This window comes from Caloenas nicobarica, chromosome 13 (genome assembly GCF_036013445.1).
Source record: "Caloenas nicobarica isolate bCalNic1 chromosome 13, bCalNic1.hap1, whole genome shotgun sequence".
NCBI lineage: Eukaryota > Metazoa > Chordata > Aves > Columbiformes > Columbidae > Caloenas > Caloenas nicobarica.
Window position 1 is genome coordinate 17,589,254 of NC_088257.1, and position 19,476 is coordinate 17,608,729.

General features: G+C 50.7%; 1 protein-coding gene across 1 annotated transcript in view; it reads right to left on the bottom strand.

Annotated features, from left to right (window-relative positions):
• The window catches only part of PSD2 (pleckstrin and Sec7 domain containing 2), a 41,983-nt gene extending 28,489 nt beyond the window's left edge, over positions 1-13,494 (bottom strand). Inside the window, exons 1-5 of the mRNA XM_065643888.1 lie at positions 12,943-13,494; positions 7,358-7,846; positions 5,722-5,916; positions 998-1,078; positions 324-436 (exon numbers count right to left, since the gene is read on the bottom strand). Coding sequence (XP_065499960.1) covers positions 324-436; positions 998-1,078; positions 5,722-5,916; positions 7,358-7,846; positions 12,943-13,463 — 1,399 coding nt within the window. The 5' untranslated portion in view covers positions 13,464-13,494. The remainder of the gene's footprint in view (positions 1-323; positions 437-997; positions 1,079-5,721; positions 5,917-7,357; positions 7,847-12,942) is intronic.
• Positions 13,495-19,476: the final 5,982 nt, after the last annotated feature.

A 19,476-nucleotide genomic window follows, 5' to 3' on the forward strand; every position in this document is an offset into this window, starting at 1 on the left:
AGGCTATGGCTGAGGAACTTGTCTCCAGCACCGCTCATATACACGTAAGAGGACAAGGCTCCTTGGGAACCCACCTCAGACCCTCAGATCCTGACCTGGCTCTCCTGGAGGAGATTTTACAGCACCTTGTGTCCCCAGTCCCTCCTCAGGCAGGGATAATCTGCAGGGCAGGATCCCAGAGAAAGGGAGAAGCTGCAGCCTTGCCTGCTCAGTGGGTGCTATTCAGGCCTAGCTGTGGATGGCTGGTTTTACACTCAGGCTCTGCGACACACATGCACTGTGAGTGTGCAACGGACACTAGTGCCAGGGAAAGAAAGCAATACCTTCGGATGTGCTCTCTCCTGGGTTGCACTGGCAGTATCGCCGAGAAAAATGGATCAGCACCCGCTCCCGCTCCTGCGTCTCTCCCATCAGTGGAAACGCTTTCAAGAACGTCCTGCAAAGAGAAAGTGATACTTAAAAGATGTCACAGATCAATCTGGTGGGCAGCATCCATGCTCAGGAGGGAGATGGAAAGGGGGTCCTCAGAGCAGCTAGGAAGGTCTTTGTCCCCCCAGCCTGAGCACCCCTGGGTCCCTGCAGGTGCAATGCAAAGGGTGTCTATGGAGCCAGCTCCGAGCTGTGTAGGGAAACATGCTGTCAGCTGAGATCTGACCCACCTCTGGCTTGATGGCACCAGGAGGGGCTGTCCGTCCCAAGGGAAGAAGTTGCTCCTACTTGCTCTGATTTTGTACAGGATGGGATTCCTGGGAAAGCTGCTCTCCACCATGGGGAAGCAGGTTGTGGGCCCTCCTGTCGAAGCCCACTTTTGGTGGCAGTACCTTGTGCCAAACGTGACACCAAAGCAAAGATTAAATGACAACCTGGAGCTCCCCCCAGTCCCTGCTCCTATCACTTGGACAGCCTCCATGGCGTCGGGAAGCCCGGAGGAGAAACCCACCGCGCTGCTCCGCTCTGTCCAGCCCAGGCCGTACGCGAGTGCCGGAGACCAGCTCACCTGAGTGCTTTGTCAAGAGTCAGGCCAGTGAAGTCAAAGAAGCTGAGATACTCCTCTGCTACCAACTTGCTAAATTCGTTACTGTAATTAGAGAGGGAGTAGTCAGCCCTTTCATCAGGCAAGAAGACACTGTCTACAAGAGCAACAGCAGCCTGCTGCCTCCTGGCCAGCCCAAACTCCCAGCAAGACACTGCAGACACCACCCCAGACCCAGGGGGACTTTCTCCTAGCTTGAAATGCTGTTGAAAGGACCTCCAAAGGTCCCTAACATGCCCACAGCCTAGCACTGCAGCTGCCAGCCCTAGACACCTGAGAATGAGAGACGTGGGCCTGCAGTGCACCCCTCTGCTGTGCTGCTGGCCAGGCAGAGCCTCCTCCTCTCAAACCAGACAGGAGCAGGAGGCCAAAAGGATGTCCTGTGCTCATCGAGCACCTTCTCTCTTACCTAGTCCTCTCCCATTGCTGGACAGGTCCCCTCCTCCTCCTGCAATATTCCTGCTCTCCACTCCATGTTGGCTCCCATCCCACCCTCTCACCGCAGCAGCTTGCTCGCATGTCAGGTGGATGCCCCTGGGAACTGGATCAGGAGAGCTCAGCCAAGCTTCTGTTCCTGCTCATCCCTGAATGCTTCTCCAGAAACCATTCACCTGCCATGTTTTTGAAGGATGCTGGCAGATGTGTTGCCTTTACAGCCAGAATGAGTGCTGTTAAGTTCCTCTGTCTGCACAACTCAGGTAGCAGAAGTGCAAGAGTAATCAATGGATGTTGGCAAGCAGTGGGAGATGATCTCAATATGCCCAGCCTTTGCCATATACAATTCCTTTTCCCCCTCCCCACAAAACGCAAAGCATATTGCTAAGCATTGCACATCCAGTTTCACCCCAGGACATTACAGGCAGAACTCATTGCTTTTCCTGCAGCATTGTTTCATCTTCTGCTGTGAGGCGGATGCTGTGAAACCTTTGGTGTGGATGCTGTTCGGAAGCATGACACAGAATGAGATCAGGTAGAGCAGCATGACAGCACCAAGGGAAGATATTCAGGCTGAGTTTTGAGGGGCAGGACGTAAGTATTGGTGCTGGAGTCTGCACAGGAGACTGTTTCAAAGATGTGTGAAGCCACAAGGCCTCACGTTCATAAAGCACTCTCATCATTTGGGATTGTTATCTCTGGGAAAGAACACGTCCTTATGGGCCCATGACTCCCGGTCTTAGTCTGTCTGAAGCAGTGCAGCAATGATTGGTGTGCAGGCTCCTGCCAGCTTCCCAGGGAGACTTCTTGCTTATCCTGGAGCTTCACAACAAGATCATATGAGATGCAGGTGGTGACCACATGTTTGTGAAAGGAGATGTCACTACATCTTCACCCCTATACCAAAGAACAAGCAGAACCAAGAAGTCCCAGGCCTCCCCTGGGATCCTGTTGGCTGGAAGTCTGCAGCAGACCTCATGGATTGACCGTGCCAGTGCTGGGAACTAGTCAGCATTCTCCCTTCCCCAGGTCAGGTCCCACCTCACACATGCAGTTGTAGTGTCTCAGAAGAAAAGGTCTGATTCTTGCTGTTTGAGCACCTATTTACCAGGTCTCCTGGGAACCTGCTTGGGCATGCTGGGCACTGGGAACACAGCAACGAATGTCACGTACTGCGGTATGGCAGCAGTCAGGAGACAACAGGGGACAACAGTGTCTGACTCCCACACTTAACCTCAAGCCGGGCTTCAAGGATCGGCCTTGCCCAAGGCTCCCTAAAGCCAAAAGACTTGGCATGTCTATAGCCCAGCACAGAGCTGAGTGAGCTAAATTGCTCTTGAGATGTCTCCATGGCCTACACTGGGAGCTACACCCTAATTGACTTTCCTAACTAGATCAATAGTCAGGCAGGATGAAGGTGGGAGGGAGCTCCCCTTCAGTGCCCTGTCAGGGTAGCCCAGGAAGGCAGGCAGGCCTTTCTGCCTGTCCTTCAGCTCACTGGGTCTTGCTGAAGGCTAGGAGTCCGTAAGGGATTCGTGACCCCTAGGACAAGCGGTCTGTGCCAGCTGCTCTGGTGCTAACAGTCCCCAGCCTGGAGGCCCACCACACCTTCCCATGTGCCTCACCTGGACCCTCTCTGCTTGGAAGAGCTCCAGGCAGGGACTGCCAGCTGTGCCGAGGGAACTGGTGCTGTCACAGGACACCTGAAGGCAGCCGACCCCCAAGAAGCAACAAACTCCTATGTCTAGCCAGGGGCTCAGTGACATTGATTATATTCTCTCTTCCTGAGCTCCGGAGCCAGTCAACATACTCTGGGTATGCCTGGGACACAGAGCTCCAACACTGGCCACGGCAAACCATGGCCTACACTGGTTTACAATGGTTTACAATGGTTTAAGTGCTTGTTCTGGTTTCATTGGCCTTCTCTCTCTCTGTATTCCAGTCCCAGTCCCTCCTGCAGGAAAGGGTGACACTGCCACCATGCAGTTCGGACATGACAGAGACATCCTCACAAGAACAGCGAGGTGTTTGCCATGGGGACATGTCCGGCAAGCCACTCCAGGGGTAACACAGGAGCCCTGGCCTTTTCTCAGAGTTTCATTCCTGTGTGGCTGGAATCGAACAGATGTGTGTTGGTTTACAGCCCGAATCACACTACCCTGCAGAGCTAAGACTGTATTGTCCAGGATCCTTCCTGTGCCACAGTCACTTGGTTAAAAAAAAAAAAGAAAAAAAAAAAGATTGCCCATAAGAAGTTTGGCTAAGAAAAATTCACCTAATCTGCAGAGGAGGAAAATACGCTGTGTGCCCATTCCATACTGTCCATGGGACTCTGATGAAGCCCCAGTTCTCAGCGCACTGAGATGCTGAAACTCTGCTCTGTTGCTGCCTGTGTGGTTTTGTGAGCATGGTGCTCTCTTGGGAAACCCTGCGAGGAAGCTCCTAACTTCTTCATGGTCTGAGAGCTGAGACAGTTCAGTCTCCATCCAGCAAGAAATGTGTGGCTGCGGGTAGTGACGGAACTGAGACAATGCCACAGACAAATCCAGGAACAAGAAGCTTCCATGGAGAGTTCAATTGCCAAAACACGCGCTCTTCAGAGAGAAAGTAATTTCTGGATTTGAGGTTAACTTCATAGCATTGTGTCAGCTGGAAATAAACTATTTGGAGATAGCCAATCTCCATTTCCTTGCTCATGAAGCCTTTTCTACTTGTTTGACAGTGATGATTTGTTTTTGGTTTTGGCTTGTTTCTTAATATTTTTGAGAAAATTGCTAATGTTCACGAAGGAAAAAAAAAAGGTTAAAATGAGCTAAAAAGCTTTTAAATGAGATTTCACTTTTTTGAACAACCCTCTAGCCAACCCACCTTAAACTTACCCTGCTCTCACCACTGTAGGTTGGTCTTACATTGTCTTAAGTGAGCAAGACCAACTTAAAACACACCCATTCTCATCCTTCTTCCTTTCCTGCTCTGCAAATCCACCTGCTTGGTCCAAGAGCCCGCAGCTCTATCCAGGTCTTGTGCTGGGAAATGATTCAGACATCAAAAACCAGCTGATCAAAACAAAAGTTTTCTTTCAAAGGCTGTGTCAATTCCCAAACAGCTTCCCGAGGTGTGAGGATTGCAGGTGTGAGTGAGGATTGCAGGAACTAGCAAAGGGACACACTCAGATGCACCCCCAGAGACCCACTGCTTGAAACTTAACCCCCCTCAGTGAACTGGCATGGCAAATTTGCAGGAAAAAAGAAGGATGTTAATTCTGAGGCAGCAGCAACCAACAATGCACCTGCTACAAGAACCACATCAAAAGAGAAGAACAGGGATGCTGCCAGGTGATACAAAGAGCCTCTCTAGAAGATCATTCATGGGCTTCTATCCCAGGACTAAACTGGGAGTCAGAGATGATCCTTGGTACTGAAAGCTTTGTATTTACTGAGGCACTGGTTTATCCCACTGATGCGGACAGGAGAGAGATGTTTCAAGGACTCACACACACAAAAATTCCCAGCAACATAGGTTATATCTGATCCAGGAGGACAATGGGGATTGGTGTCCTCACACTTGCTGGCATCCTAAAACAATCTGTTCCTGCTACACTCATTACTGTTACTCTCTCTCTTAGAAATCTCTGTAATCCTCCCACTTTTGAATAAATACTTATTTCCCTTCTGTCTTACTCAGGCAAATTTGCCAACTGAGGTGCTTAGACCTCTGGTGTGCACCCAGGTCTCCACCGAACCCTTCATGCCATCTATACCTACTGAGTCAGGAGGACGGTGCAGGCACTGCAGCAAGAAGATTTTGGGGTGCAAACATGAAAAACCTGGGGAGTGGCAGGGAGCCCAGTGCAGATACCAGTCGGGATACCCAACCCTTTGGCCTGGGGATTGCTTTTTTGGGGGGGTGGTCTTGCTGGGCCCTTACCAAACACAGGAAGCTCTTGGTTCTGGCAGGCAGCAGCTTGTGGAAGTTAATGCCCAATACACACAAGCAACTTGTAGGATTCAGATTGCAAGGGCATCAGACTTGGGCCAGTTTCAACTGGAAGGATGTCAAACAGTCCTGACTCCATCCAGTAAGCCCCAAACAGCAGGTTTGTCCCTTCCTGCCTTTGTCCTGTCTTCCCAGCACCATCACCAGTGCTCCCGCACACCCTCCCCACCACAGCTGTGTTTCTGCTGGCCATGCTTAACACTGCCATCTCAGTCAACCCCCCTGCAGGGTTGGCTGCAACCCAAAGCCCTACTTACTTTTTCCCAAGCTGGCGTGCCACATCACAGCGCTTGAACCCTTCGAGGTTGTAGAGGCGCTTGGCCAGTCTCTTGGCGGCCTCGCTATCCGCCCTGCAGCCATTCGCCAAGGTGTCTGTACTGCCCTGGTCAAGTTGCTCCGTGCTGCCCATGTCAGAGTCAGAGTCCGACAGTGCATCTTTCAAGCTGGCATCGCTACACAGAAACAAGAAACAATTCAAGGAGCAGCAATGCGTCCTCACACAAAAAATACCACATTTTGATTTCTTCTTGTCCTAACCAAAAAAATATGAAAAAGCAACAAGGCAATTGTGAACTGGACATGGGACAAATCCTCTTTCATTTCAGGTCAAATGAAATAGTACAGTTTAATTTTGAATTGGTAGACAAAGATTGAAGAGGTGACTTTTCCCCGAGAAATTAGGACATATCCTTTCTAAGCAAGCAGCTCCAACACCTTTTTAAGCTTCCTCTCTCTCCAGTGGTATGGAAAGAGTTACTAAGATCTTTCAGAACAGTGGACATTCAGTAAATCTTGGGGATAGATGGTATGCTTTTCAGTGCAGATTATTTGCCAAGGATGAGAAACTGAACTTGCACAAATTGTGCTGAGGGGACTGGTACCAGACCTGCTGTCACTGGTGGGCTGCTCCTCTCCCAGCTGCAGACTGGTGTCGTAGCCAGCTGTTCTTGCAGAAAACACACTGAGAAGCCCCACTGGCACCATGTAGGTGAGGCTGTGTCCCTTTATTTTCTTGCCCGAGGCCAGTTACGGCATTACGGTGCCTATCCACACATTTTTGGGCAGTGAGACTCATTGAAGGCCAGATAGCTACCTGGACAACAGCCTCACTCCAGCTCTCTTGTGACCTGGCTGCTCATCACCTGGCTTCCTCATTCGAGGAAGTGCCATGCAGATGAGCTGCTGCCTCCAAGGGATGATGATTTGGATCCAAGTTGGTCCAGAGGATGAAGTTCTGCTGACCTCCTTACTGCCTGCAGAAGAACCTTTGGGGGAGCCTCTACAGGGGTTTCCGTTCCTAAGCAAAACCTTGAGGTTTCCCTGAACTTCAGAGCACTTTTGGGAGTGTGCCTGACTGCCTCTAACCTGCCAAGGGATTTTGCAGATGTCAGGCAGACAAGGCAATGGTCTGCCCAGAGGAGACCCAGCTTTGCCTTCTATAAGAATGAACAGGATTTGTGAGCAGCCAGATGAATGGCGGTGCCCTCCAAAGCAAACATGAACACAAAGTGCTGAGCCTGGGGTTCTCTTAGATTCACAGGGCTCCTATAGGAGCTCATCTGCAGTTTCACAGAATCTATGCTTGATCTTAGCCAAAAGGCTGAGAAGCGATTTGGGGTCCTGGGTTTGAGAACAGGGAAGGCTCAGACATAGGCCTGCAGGGACTGGCTGGTTTAATGCCCTGAGACCTTAGTCCCCAACTGCAGTCCTAACCTATGCATAGGAAAGATTTTCCTGCTGGTGTTTGGCCTCTCTGCCATGACAGCACATGAGAGGAAGCATCAAGGGAAAAAAAAGCAGCTCCATCTCTGTCATGCCCTCCGAGCCTTGCCCCTGGACTGGGACCCCATAAGAGAAGGAGCCCTTGCCCGGTGAATTCCCAGCCTGCCTTACCTGATGGAGTTAATGATCTTGGTGGTATCTTCCTCCGACCCTTCCACGTGGAACCCATTTGGGATACTCTTCAAGGACAACCGACTCAGCACGTTCTCCGACCTGCTGCTGGTAATTGAGTGTCTGAGAGGGCTCCCAAAATCCCCCTCCGCTGGCTTTGCTGCTGCCTGCTCTTGCTTATCAGCAGCCATGTGGTGAAGGGCTTCTCTCTGCTGGGCTACCAGTTTTTGCTCCAAGAGTTCTGGGCTTTCCTTGACCCTTTGCTGGATCAATGGGGTGAGTGGGGCCTCAAAACTGACACAGCTGTCTGTCTCATCTGTGAGAGAGAGGACATCCAAAGAGTCCAAGCTGCTGTAGTATGTACCCTTCATAAGGTCAGACTCAACGATCTTCTCAAAGGTTGAGCTGAACCCATCCCTGATGTCTTTGAATTGAAAATGTTCCTTGTCATCCTCACTGGAGCTCAGCTTGACATCTCCAGAAGCAAACCTGGACCAAAAGGGGAAATGTAGAAAGTATTGTCAAGGTAATTGCTTGCAGTGTTCCACTTGGAGCTAGGAGGCAATAGAATAGGCAGAAATGGATGCTGCCAACAGTGATCTCCTCACCCCATGAATCCACAACAACCAAAGATAGTCACAGCGTGAGAGGTGATAAAGAGGACAACTAACAGAAAGGGAAGAATGCAACGACAGAGGTGCACATAGCCCCATTGTGGCCGTGAGGAGCTGGCACAAGTCAGCTACCAGTCCCTCATCTCTGCAAGAAAAGTGCATTTGGGGGAGGATTTGAACAAAGGTAGATTTTTCTGCTTCTAACATGCCAGGGTGAAAGCCCTTGAAGAAGTAAGGAGAAATCAGTACTCTCAGGTTTCTTATTTCTCAATGTCCCAAGAGTCTGAGGAACCCAAGCAGGTCAGGGTCCCATGATGTGGCTATGCCACGCTGTCTTCCCTTCTTCATGATGCTGGATGCCAGGCCAGCGGGCTGGTGAGCTGTGGCAGGAACAGGGGATACCAGCACAGCAGAAAGCAGGACAAACCCACCTGAAGGGCTGTACGAGGAGGGAGACAACCATGCGTGCCTTATCTACATTCATGAGACCTGACAGACCCTGACAACAAGTTTTTGCACCCTTTAAAAGTCCCCTCTGATGTCTGAGCCATTGGAGATGCTGTTTTCAAACCTAGATCTGCAGCTACATGAATCTGTAGACCCACATAATCCCTTGACTCCAGGAGCTCAGGGCTTAAGAAAACTCTCACCCGGTTCATCAGAGCTGGCCATGCAGCAGACCAGACATAAGCAGAAATGAGAGAGACGGCAGCAGCTCCACAGACTATCTGCTGCAGCCCAAAGGCCCCTCATCCTCAGGAATGCTTGTCTTTATAAATCCATCCATCCCTGCAGTGTGAACTGCAGTGGCTGGCCATGACTTTGTGTACAGAAAACATTCCCTCCTTCCACAATGCGGGAAGAACTTTAAAAACTTCATCCACTTGTAACAGGAAGGGCTTTACAGCCTCAATTGCACCCAGCAGTGGGAATTAGAGACCTGCCTTGGCAGCTTGCCCCATTGTCAAACTTCTTGCAACAGCCCCTACCCCCAGCGAACTTCCACGTCCCCTGCCCTACAGATGGTCTGTGTCCTCCTCAGACCGAGAAAAAACCCAGGGCCTTTGTGGTTTCCCCAGGTTCTCCAAGAGAGCCATCACACCGCCCTGTGACCTGCATCACTTCACTCCCATGACCGTCATGTCTTTGTGCAGGAGCACCCATGCAGGAGGGCATGCCCTGGCCCATCACCATGAGGTTCAGTGCACAGCGTGTGTTTCCAGGGCTGTTGTGCACCGTAGCTGAGCCTGTAGGTATTCTCCTGGCTGCTTTTGGATATCAAGACCAACAAGAGCAATCAAGCCCTGCACCTCCTAGATATTACTTGGCAGGTCTCACACTGCCCCAAGCCAGACAGGTCCCCCACTCTCACCACACCAAACAGAGTAATTTCCATTAACTGTTCACACCACAGAGCTTGTATTTTCCAGCCCTTTATTTATCACTTGAGCCCAGACTTGTATGGCAGGCAATGAAGAAAGGCTGTATCCCTACAAATGCTTCAGCAAAGGCTGTGTGGGACAGAGCTGGGTCAGTGGGCATCAACAAGTCAGGCACATCACATTTCTCCTCGTGTAGCCCCAGAAAAGACGGAGGACAAAGAGACTTTCCGTAGCTTACACCAGCCCAGAAGCACCATCTGCATTTAATTCAAGCAAAGCCAGGCTAAGGTGGGAGACAGTAGAAAGATCTCACTCGTGTGAATGAACCTGACATAGCCTTTCCAAAGAGAAGTGTTGCGTACTTATTACACAGCAGGGAAGGCAACTGCTTTACTTAAACAAGGAGCCGTATATTTATTTGCATTGTAATCACAAGGTTTTGTAAGTCCATTGAAGCAACACTGTATCTAATTGCCTGCGCTGCTTTCCCCAGTCATCTCTGAAATGCTGTTTTATTGCTTAAGGCAAGGCATGCAGAGCAATGCACTTGGTTATTATTGCAGCTGAACCGTACTGGATTTTTATGCACTGAGTTGTTTACATTTCACTTCTCACTGGTTAATTAGTTGTAATAAAATAAAACCTAGTTTGCTGTGTTGGTGGAATAGGGAGGCCTGTCAGAGAAGGACATGATGGAAATCAAGACTTTCTTGCATGTGCACTGTAGGCTTTCTTCAAAGGTTTTCTGGAACTTTATTTCATTGAATTGCTCAACAGCTATATGTTGCCATAGGAGGAAAGGTGTGGGCAAAGGAAGCTGTTCCAAACCTACAGATACTAAGTACATCTACAAGTGAAAGGTGGGGACTCCTCTGTTAACAAGTTTGACCTTTTTGCATGATTTCACAGGGCTGGAAACAGAGAACATCATTCACTGGTGAAGCTCTCAGTTTGACTGCAGAGCTGCAAACTTCCTGAGATCAGCATGGCCCACGTCGAGGACTTCTGGGAAGGTGAAAGACCTCCAGGCAATATAGCCACAATGACAGGAAAATGGGGCTTGGACAAATGGTACATTGGAATGCCAGTGAATGCCATGGGATAAACTAGAAAGGGGGTAAAAGGGATTCAGTTAATGCAAACTGCAGCACAGGCACTTAAGTTCTGGCTTTATTTCCTTGACTTCTTTTAACAACCATTTCCTGCATAGATGCACTAATCTCCCATCAGCAGAGCAATCATGGTTTCTTTCTCCAGATCCACCAAGGAATCGATGACCTTGGATGACATTTTCCTCCTTTAATTCTCCGTTGGTTCAGTGGGAAGAGCAATACTCAACCCCATCTTGTAAAATACTTTAAGATCCAAGGACAAAATGCATCATATGAGCACCAACATGTAGATGATGACAAGCAGATGATGATTAGTGATTTATTCCCCTGGAATTAATAGTTGACTGTTTATCAGTAAAACATTAGGCTGGAGACAGAGAAACTCCAGGGTCATAACAGAAACAGCAACATACTGAAGGAGAGTAAAAAAAGACCTGGAGAAACTCAGACAATGCAGGATGACAGTGACTTCCCAGTGCCTCGCTCCATCTGTCAGCTTTGTTACTCCTGACCCATATTGATCTAGGACAGCCAGACAGTCATATATGGCCAGGAAAGACCAGCTCCAGGCCGTGTTTGGCCCAGCCACATTTCATCTAAATATAGGTGGTCAAAGTACTAAGGAGCTCAAACACAGCGAACTAACCTGATCCCCAGGCAAAAAGTGTTTCCCACCTTTCAGCTGTGTGCCTGAAGTTTTCCAGCTGCCCTTCTGCCTTCTAATATAGTGTGTGACTTGTCCCTGGTGCATTCAGCTTCTCAAAAGACTTATTTGCTATCCAAGTGAATATGTTTCTATTGTAAGATCATGCGCTGTGCATGCAGAGCCCAGTCAGGTTGCATCATCGCCAAATCCCCAGCCTGCTGCTTCTCCCAATTCGTGCCCTAGTATCTTAAGATAATTGCACTTCCAGTGATTGTAGCAGCATTCACTGACCACCCTTAGCTTCATCTTGAACTCATAATCTCTGCCACATACCAACCAAATATGATTCTGTTGCAACCTGAAAGACTTACAGACATCCAAGACCTGACTCCATAGGTTAGAGGGGTCGTGGGACCCACCTGGGTGTGGACGCCTCTAGCTCTCTGGACAGCAGCAGACATCAGCAGCCTGCATTGGACGGTCTTCAACACCTTCAATTGTTCTTGGTGAAATAGTGATGCTCCTTCTTGCTGGGGGCCTTGGGTACGTCAAACCACCAGCTTTTTAAAGGAGAGCCTATTCAACACTAGCGACACAACAAATTAGGGATGCCTCGTGTCAGCCCACACACTGTGTGGCTTCCCAGATCTGCTGACACCCCCGCCTATGCTCCAGACAGCGCTCCAAACAAAGGGCTCAGCCTGAAGCCTCCACTAGACTAGGAGGTGATTCACAGGCCCCTCTTGGCCACTCCATCCCTTTCACACCTTCTCCTCTTAAGAAGGCCATAGTCCTCTGCATCAACTCCTGCTGCTCGTCTCCAGCCCTCTCCTGCTTTCAGCATCTCTCCCGTGCCAGGGTAGGTATGTAGGCAGGGCCATAAGATTCACAGCAGCCATAAACCCCAGCTGGGTACAAAACAGACCCCTAGATGATTTCTGGTGAAAAAGTGAAGCACCGGTACTCCTCCCACAGGAATGGCACGGGAAGCACCTCACCTCATCCCAGTGACCAGTCATTTCCTTTCAGCCCCCAATCTGCAGAGCCCCAGGGAGTCCAGGCACCTGCAGAGGCATAAAATCAGCTGTGGACACTGCACTGGTGTCAGCGTCCCCCAGCCTGGAGAGCTCTCCCATGGAAAGAGGCTGCCAGTACAGAGGAGGCAAAGACCAGGAGGCATTGCGCACATGCTGGTTTGTCTCAGGCACTTGAAAACAGGATGACACTCATGTCTCTTGTTTCTCACTGTGCCACGCAGGCACTGGTAACACCTGCCACAGGTGCGGCAGGGAGCAAAGCTCAGCGCCTTGCCTTCTCTTACTAATGGAGCAGTCCTTTGGATGCAAAGCTGCAACCCGCTAGCCCAGACTGCCAGAGCAAGCCATGCTGCCAGGGACTTCCACGGCACACCAGACTACTGGACAAGCCCCGCTCCTCATTATCCCCTGGCTGTTGTGCATGTCCTAAGTTATCTCAGGTAACTCTGCTGAAAGTGCTGCAGCTGAATCTCCAAATTACAAGTGGGACACCCCCAAAGTGAGCACAACCAGCGCACAGCACTCTTGAGAGCCCCAAAGCTTTTCCTTTGCTTTAGTGCCTCTGTGGGCAGGCACTGGCTCTAATCACAGCTTTTCTTCATTTGTAACAGGGAAAATCAGTGTGAGAAGCCCAGAGAGAAAAAGCGTGAAAAGCCACAGTCAGCCATGAGGGCAGCTGCAGCTTTTTAACCTGATGAGTTACACACAGGGCAGAGTAACTTTAACCAAGCAGGCTTGAGAAAAAACACAGATAAACCAGCACTGAGCCAATGTTATAATGGTTTCATACTCACCCAAACTGTTCCTCTGCTTCATCCACACTTAGAGCTTCTGAGGAGCCCAGGACACTGTGCCACCGCTCCTTGCTAAGGGTCTCGCTGGGTATCTCCTGGCTTGGAGATCCCCTCTCCCCCGAATCCACGCAGCATTGGCTGGGCACGTTGCTGTCCCGCTGCTGCAGCGACGTCTGCTCCTGCCCCGCAGCCAGCTCTGTGTCCGCGCTGTTCGCCAGAGCCGGCCCGTCCTCACGGCCGCTCTCGCTGGCAGCATCTGTCCCCAGTCCCTGCACGCCCTGCCCCTCGCCCAGCTCCGCCGACGCTTCCAGATGTTCGTCCCCTTGGCCCCCGCGCTCCCCCTCGGCTCCTCGCGAGGGCTGAGCATCGTCCCAGGGGCTGGCTCTCCCGCTGGCAGGCTGTGGCGACTGGCTGAGCTGCTCTTCCCCACCGCCGCAGGCCAGCATGGCCGGCTGCGAGCCCGAGGAATGCAGCTCACAGCAATCTGCAGCAGACCATGGAAAGTGGCTGTTCTCACTCATATTCTGCTTGTTCTCCCAACGCTTATGGGCTCCCTCCCCGTGCTCAGCTCAGGCTCAGCACTACCTACAATGGAAGAGAAACCACGTCACTAGTGCCTGCAAGGGCTGTCATAAAGGCAGGGGCTTGTTGATAGCAGCTCAGAAGGGCAGCAGTTTGAAACAGAGAACAGGAAAATGCCCCCCACCGCTCCCAACCCCTTAGTGTAAAAGCAAGGAAGGACCATACTGGGGATTGCTCCTGTTGCAAATACTAGTGTTCCTTACCCAGCACAGTGAGATCCAGAGATGAAAATGTGCCATTGTGGTCCTGAGCAACTAGGACTCTGGGCACCCACCTTCTCCTGTGGTTCCCATAATCCTCAGACAGCCCCAGCCACGAGCACAGGGGACTCGTACCACAGAGGCTGTTGGTGCCCCAGCTGTGCCAGGCAGCTGCCCAGGCCTGGGGACAGGAACATAACATGGCATGGCTGCTTCTCCTAGGCTGGCTACTGGGGTGCTTTTCCCCAGTATTCCCTGCATGCCACAAATAGGAGAAATAGGAGACAGGTGTGGTTTGTTGTTTGTTTTTTTTTTTTAACACTTCTGAGTAGCTGTGATGTTCCCACCTGTGTGATTCTCTTTGCTGACTTTGGATTTCTGCAGAGCTTCTTGCCTGCCAGGGTAACACTTCTCTTTTCCCGACACACAAGTACTGCTGAAGGGTGTCGTAAGTTGCCAGCCAGGACTCTGGCAAAAGCATCCTTATTGAATATATCCTGGGATGCTCTCTCTATAGCAACAGAAGAACACTATGTTGCACCAAATGTGAAGTAGCTTTTAGATAGAAAGGCAGCTTACTGATGAACACATTTGCAGATGCAAAGTTTGCAGGTCTTACAAGCACCATCCTTAGCCATGGGCCGTAGCTCCACAGTACCATGCAAGCTTTTCTCCACTGTAATCCCTGCAGCTGCAATCAAGTCCCACCAGAAATTATCTCTTCTGGAAGCAGGAGTTTCTGTATGGTGCTCAGGCTGAGCCACGATAACAGCTGATTTTGTTTTAAAACAACATCTGTCTTCACCTGTGCAGGAAGCATGGTTAATCACTCCAGCAGGCAGATGGGACCCTGCATTCTCCCCCTAATTCTCTTCCTAACTCACATATCAAGCCAATCATTTAAACTCCCTGCCTCAGCTTCCCTCCCTGTAATCCAGGGATTATACATCACCTGTGAGAAGCCATGAGTGTGTCTAGATGTCAGCAATGGGCTCCGGGTGCTCTGATCTGCTGAACTGCAGCTCTCTTTAGCAGTAAAATCACTAATTGCTTGGCCAGTGCAGGGCTCTACTAGTTCTTGGGAACAAGAGGTGCTGGGTTGCAGCTGCCTCTGCTATTACACCACCTCACCCTGTAGAGATGTTAGCAGCCTCTTCCCTCCTGCTGATCCCTCTGCATTTGGGCAAGGAGCAAGAGAGAGCTGGGATTCAACGCCAAACACCCGTGTATGGCCTGGGTCTGGGCAGATCCACAGAGGTACAAGCTGAGTAGCTGGGTGAGTAGGACAGTTCTCAAGGAGAACCCAAATCCACAGCAGACTTTGCTCCAGTCCCACATCCCAGACGATCCTGGACCCAGGATCTGGCCCACTCTTTGTGTCCTGCTTCTCACAGCTGGGAGATGTAGTGGGCTGGGGAGTTCCGAGCCCCACACGGGATGGGTTTGGGGAGAAGCGCTCCTCGAAGGTTGCACATGCCACAGTTGTGAGATTGGGCAGGTCCCTCCTCGAGGCAATGCTGACAGTTTTACCTTTGTTCCACGTGCATCCGTGTGCATCCCCTGCTGTCACGGAGCGAGCAGCATCCCCGCACCTATCGCACTAGGCGCAGTCAGGCACTTCCGACACATGCACGATCCCTGCCTGTAACAAGGGACCAGAGAACGTGAGACCCAGGCTGCAGAGGGGAAGCTCACTGATCTCCTGCCACCCTGCTGCTGCTCCATATCAGGTTGTTCCCCAAACCCACCCCATGGCATGTCCTTTGCAGAGCACTGCAAGTGGTCTTTCCTCTGCAAACTGTGGTCCTCCCTGGTTTTCAGCCATGGCAGTGCAACAGCCAAGTGCAGGAGTAATCCTTAGAAAGGGCTTCTGAATTTTTTCTTTATGAAATGCACCCTGACCAGCTAAAGCAGAGCGAAGGGTCTACGTGGTTGCAGGATTCAGGAGAAACTTGACAATAAGCCCACCGAATGTCAAATTTTGTCTACCAGATCCACAGAGGAAGACATCTGTGTTACAGATGGATCCTCCCCAAGAGTCCTTCCCAGCCCCATCAACAAAGCAAGAGCCAGGTTAGAGGTCTTTGAGCTAACTGTAAGCAAATCTGAAATATCAAAATCATTGATGTAGTGATAATTCCTTTGCAGAGCATATTGTACAATGCAGAATGGCGAGGGGATATATATGCCTCTCCGTGAGGCGACCCCAGGCTGGAGAAGTATGTCTGGTCGTCACAGGATGGTGTGTCATCTACAGACAACTGCCTGAGCTAGGAGGCCAGGCTTGCTATAGAGTTGATGGAGACAGACAGACAAGGCTGCATCACCTGTGCACCGTTAGAGGTCTGCCCCAGGCTCGATGGATCAGGCCCTAGATGTGCCACCTGCTTTCCAATGGCTAGAAAGACCCCATGGAGGAGCTTGGCAGCAGATATCTCTGTCAAGTCCCTCTGGAGGGATCTGCTTACACCCTCTCTTGGACATAGGCTTGCGGGCCTTCGTCCTTCTTCCTGACAAGAGAAAGGCCAGGCCAGAATTCCTGGGACATCAGCACATCAGTATCCCACCCACAGGACCTAATCCCTCTCAGGGAAGGTCAAAACAAGCCCCTGGGACAGTCCTCAAGTTCACACATGTGGCCCAAGTCTCCTCTTGCCTGTTCTTCTCCCATCCCAAATGAAGAGGAAAGATCTGTAAGTCTCTGTCCCACCAAATCCAGGACAGAAAATCAGTCCCAGGCACTTGGTCTTCCCATGCACTGGCAGCAGCACCAAGCCAATGCAGCATCTTCAAGGAATTTGCCTGCAGGACTACCAAGATTCTTCTGGGCATGACCATACTGTAATCTTGAGTAATGCTGAAATCCTAACATGGGCCAAATTTTGACTTTCTCATAGCCAAGGCATAATACTGATATGCAACACAGAGCCAATACTCAAATCTTTGGAGGAACCTTTCCAGCACAGCTTTGCTGGCCTTTTTCTTAACATAAGATGAATCATGTGGCTTTTTTGAGTTCACATTTTTTAAAATCAGCCAAAGGATTTGGGCTGAAATTCCCCATCTCCCTGTCATTCATACAAAAACTCAAGTAGGAACCAGACACCACCCAAGCTAAATTCCAGTCCAATAGCTACAGCTTGGCACAGCTACATGCAATCAGAAAACACGAAGTTAAATGCAGTTAGGAGACAGGCCTACGTAAGAAATGCTGGCAAACCTTAGAAAGTGTGATGTCCCATCCATCTCTCCTAACTTTAACCAACTTACATTATTAATATCAAAAATATTAACATTTGCTTCATATAATCTACTGCATTATGCCTACTCTGTTTTACGCTCTGTGAAGTCTAACTAGGACATTCATGGTGTGGAAGAAGGGCTGAGAAGTCAACAGTTAAATCTTTAGGCATACTGTTCCTTGGCCTGGGTTCTCGGCGGAGGAGAGGCACTGGGAGCTGGGCACCCTGGGAGTATGCACACACAGACTATTGCTGAGCCAGTAAGACCATCAGCTCCCAGCTTCCAGTGTACCGGTCTGAGCAGAGCCAGGAAGAGAGATCCAGGCCTCTTACAGCCTCTTGACCCCTCTGAGATTTGTATGTCTCCCGTGCGGATCTATAATGCATGGCGCACACATGTATAGAGGCTGTCATGTGCACCCAAAGTCTGCAGGCAAGCTGATTGTATATCAGCCCACGACAAATTATCCAACGAGTCACTGATTTATGCTTGTGGTGACAGTCCCTTGAAGCACACCCAGGTTATGGGTGGCTGAAGCTTCCCAGAAGCTCCAGAGGAACAGGAAGGTTGGGTTGTGATGGGCCGTGGCTCTGTTCTCAGCTGCCCATGATGATGCCTTGTACCGAAGTCATGCAGCTGACTCCTGCCACATTCAACCATGCAGCCTGGGCAGTGTGTCCCACATTAGCTGCAGAGGGTCTCTCGCACTCTACAACCCCATGAGACACCTGTATGTGGTAGGACTCATGTGTGAGCTGCTACCTTCCCCACCTGTGTGGGGTCGGTACCTGCGCAAAGGGAAGAGGACACAGGTTGTGATGCCACAACTTGGACTCAAAGGAAGACAACTAAGGGTGGAGCAGCTGGTTGCAGCTGCCCACATCTGCCTCCAGCAAATAGCTGGAAGGTTGCCAATGCTGGGCTGAGTGCACAGATGGATTCTTAATGCCCTTCTGCTAGCTCTGAGAAAGCACCGAAGTCCAGCTCAGCATCTGGCCAAAAGCAGTCACGGCTTCAACCAGGCCGTTGGGACATGACACATTGCAGCATTAGGAGAAGGGCGGGGAGGGAGAGAGTATTCAGAGGTCCCCCTCTGGGGCTCCTTTCTGTTTCCCCAAAGCAGTACAGCCTGGCAGACAGGAGGCTGAGTTGGACCGCAGGCTAATATTCCCCATGTCCCTGCTTGTTTATTTTTGTTTCTGCTTTGCAGAGGTAAAGTCCAGCACAGGTAAAGTGCTGGAAGGTGATATCTGGGTTCTCAGCAGTGGATTTTCACATGACCGTAAGTCCTGCCCTTTCTGCAGGCTCAGGCATTCTCTCAAGTGACTGCTGCTTCCCTAGGTCCTGTGGGTAGGGTAGGCATCCCATCCACATCCACTGCTCCCAGCCTCCGGCAAATGTAACATGGGTTAGTAGACAAAAAAAAAAAAGGGGGTCTGGCAAGAAAAGGGAATGACCTGGCATATGTCCCGGACAGGACTGTTCACACTGATGGCTACTGTGGCCCTGCTAAGATGTTGACAGTTGTTAAGTTGCAGTTCCATGATTTGGACCAGCGGTGTAATTTCCACATAGGCAGAAGGACATGGATTCATGCTGGAAAGAGGATATTACTGCTGTAGGAAAGGCTAAGGGAAGCAAAGGCATCCCTGATCCAGTGCTAACCATAGCCTTTCCATCTCCTCCCCGGTTCTGGTGCTTGGTGCTTCCACCATAAGATGGGAGAGAGGGAGAAGTGACTGAGGATCCCATCCCCTGTGGCCCTCTGATGCTGCCCTTTCCTGCAGACCAGATCCAAGCAAGCCAACTGCTGTTAGCTTCATTTATCAGAATCCTGACAACACCAGCCGACCACTGTCCTGTGGCCAGTGCCACAGGAGAGCAATGCAGGGCAGCCACCAGTTCCCTGCTCCAGCCCCACTCTGCCCCTACACAGCCTCTGGACCACAAAAAGATGGGGCAGGGCTGGCTAGGGGGGAAAGGAGAGCAGAAATGCCCTGTCATTTACTTTGGCATGATGGCTGGTTTTGCAGTGGGGCCAGTGAAGCCCAGTTGGCATCCACTGCAGGAAAGCACCAGTCCCAAGGAGGCTGGGCAGAGATGCGGCAAAGTTTGCCCTGATTGTGTGAGGGGTTGGAAACCACACAGCAGCTCTTTCAGGGACTGGCTCTGGAAGCCTCCCAGCTTTTGTTGAAGCTGAATGGCTGGTGGGAAATTATTTATTTTTAATTTTCTTCCCTGAGTTAGGAACTGGAAAGGCTCCCACTTCTGTTTTGTGTAACCACTTGGCTGCTGTGACACAGGAAGGCTTGGAGAAGAATCCTGCTGCTTCATCAAGCATGAGCTTTTCCTCGAGCTCACGCCAAGCTGGGCTGCTTTGTGCTGCAGCCCTGCTTTGCCTCACTGCTCTGCATCCCAGTCCTTGGGTTTGATGGAGATGGGGCAGCAGCTCCTTCATGAGGGCTCTGCCTGGGGCACTGCAAGTATGTTCAGGGGGTGAGCAGGAGGC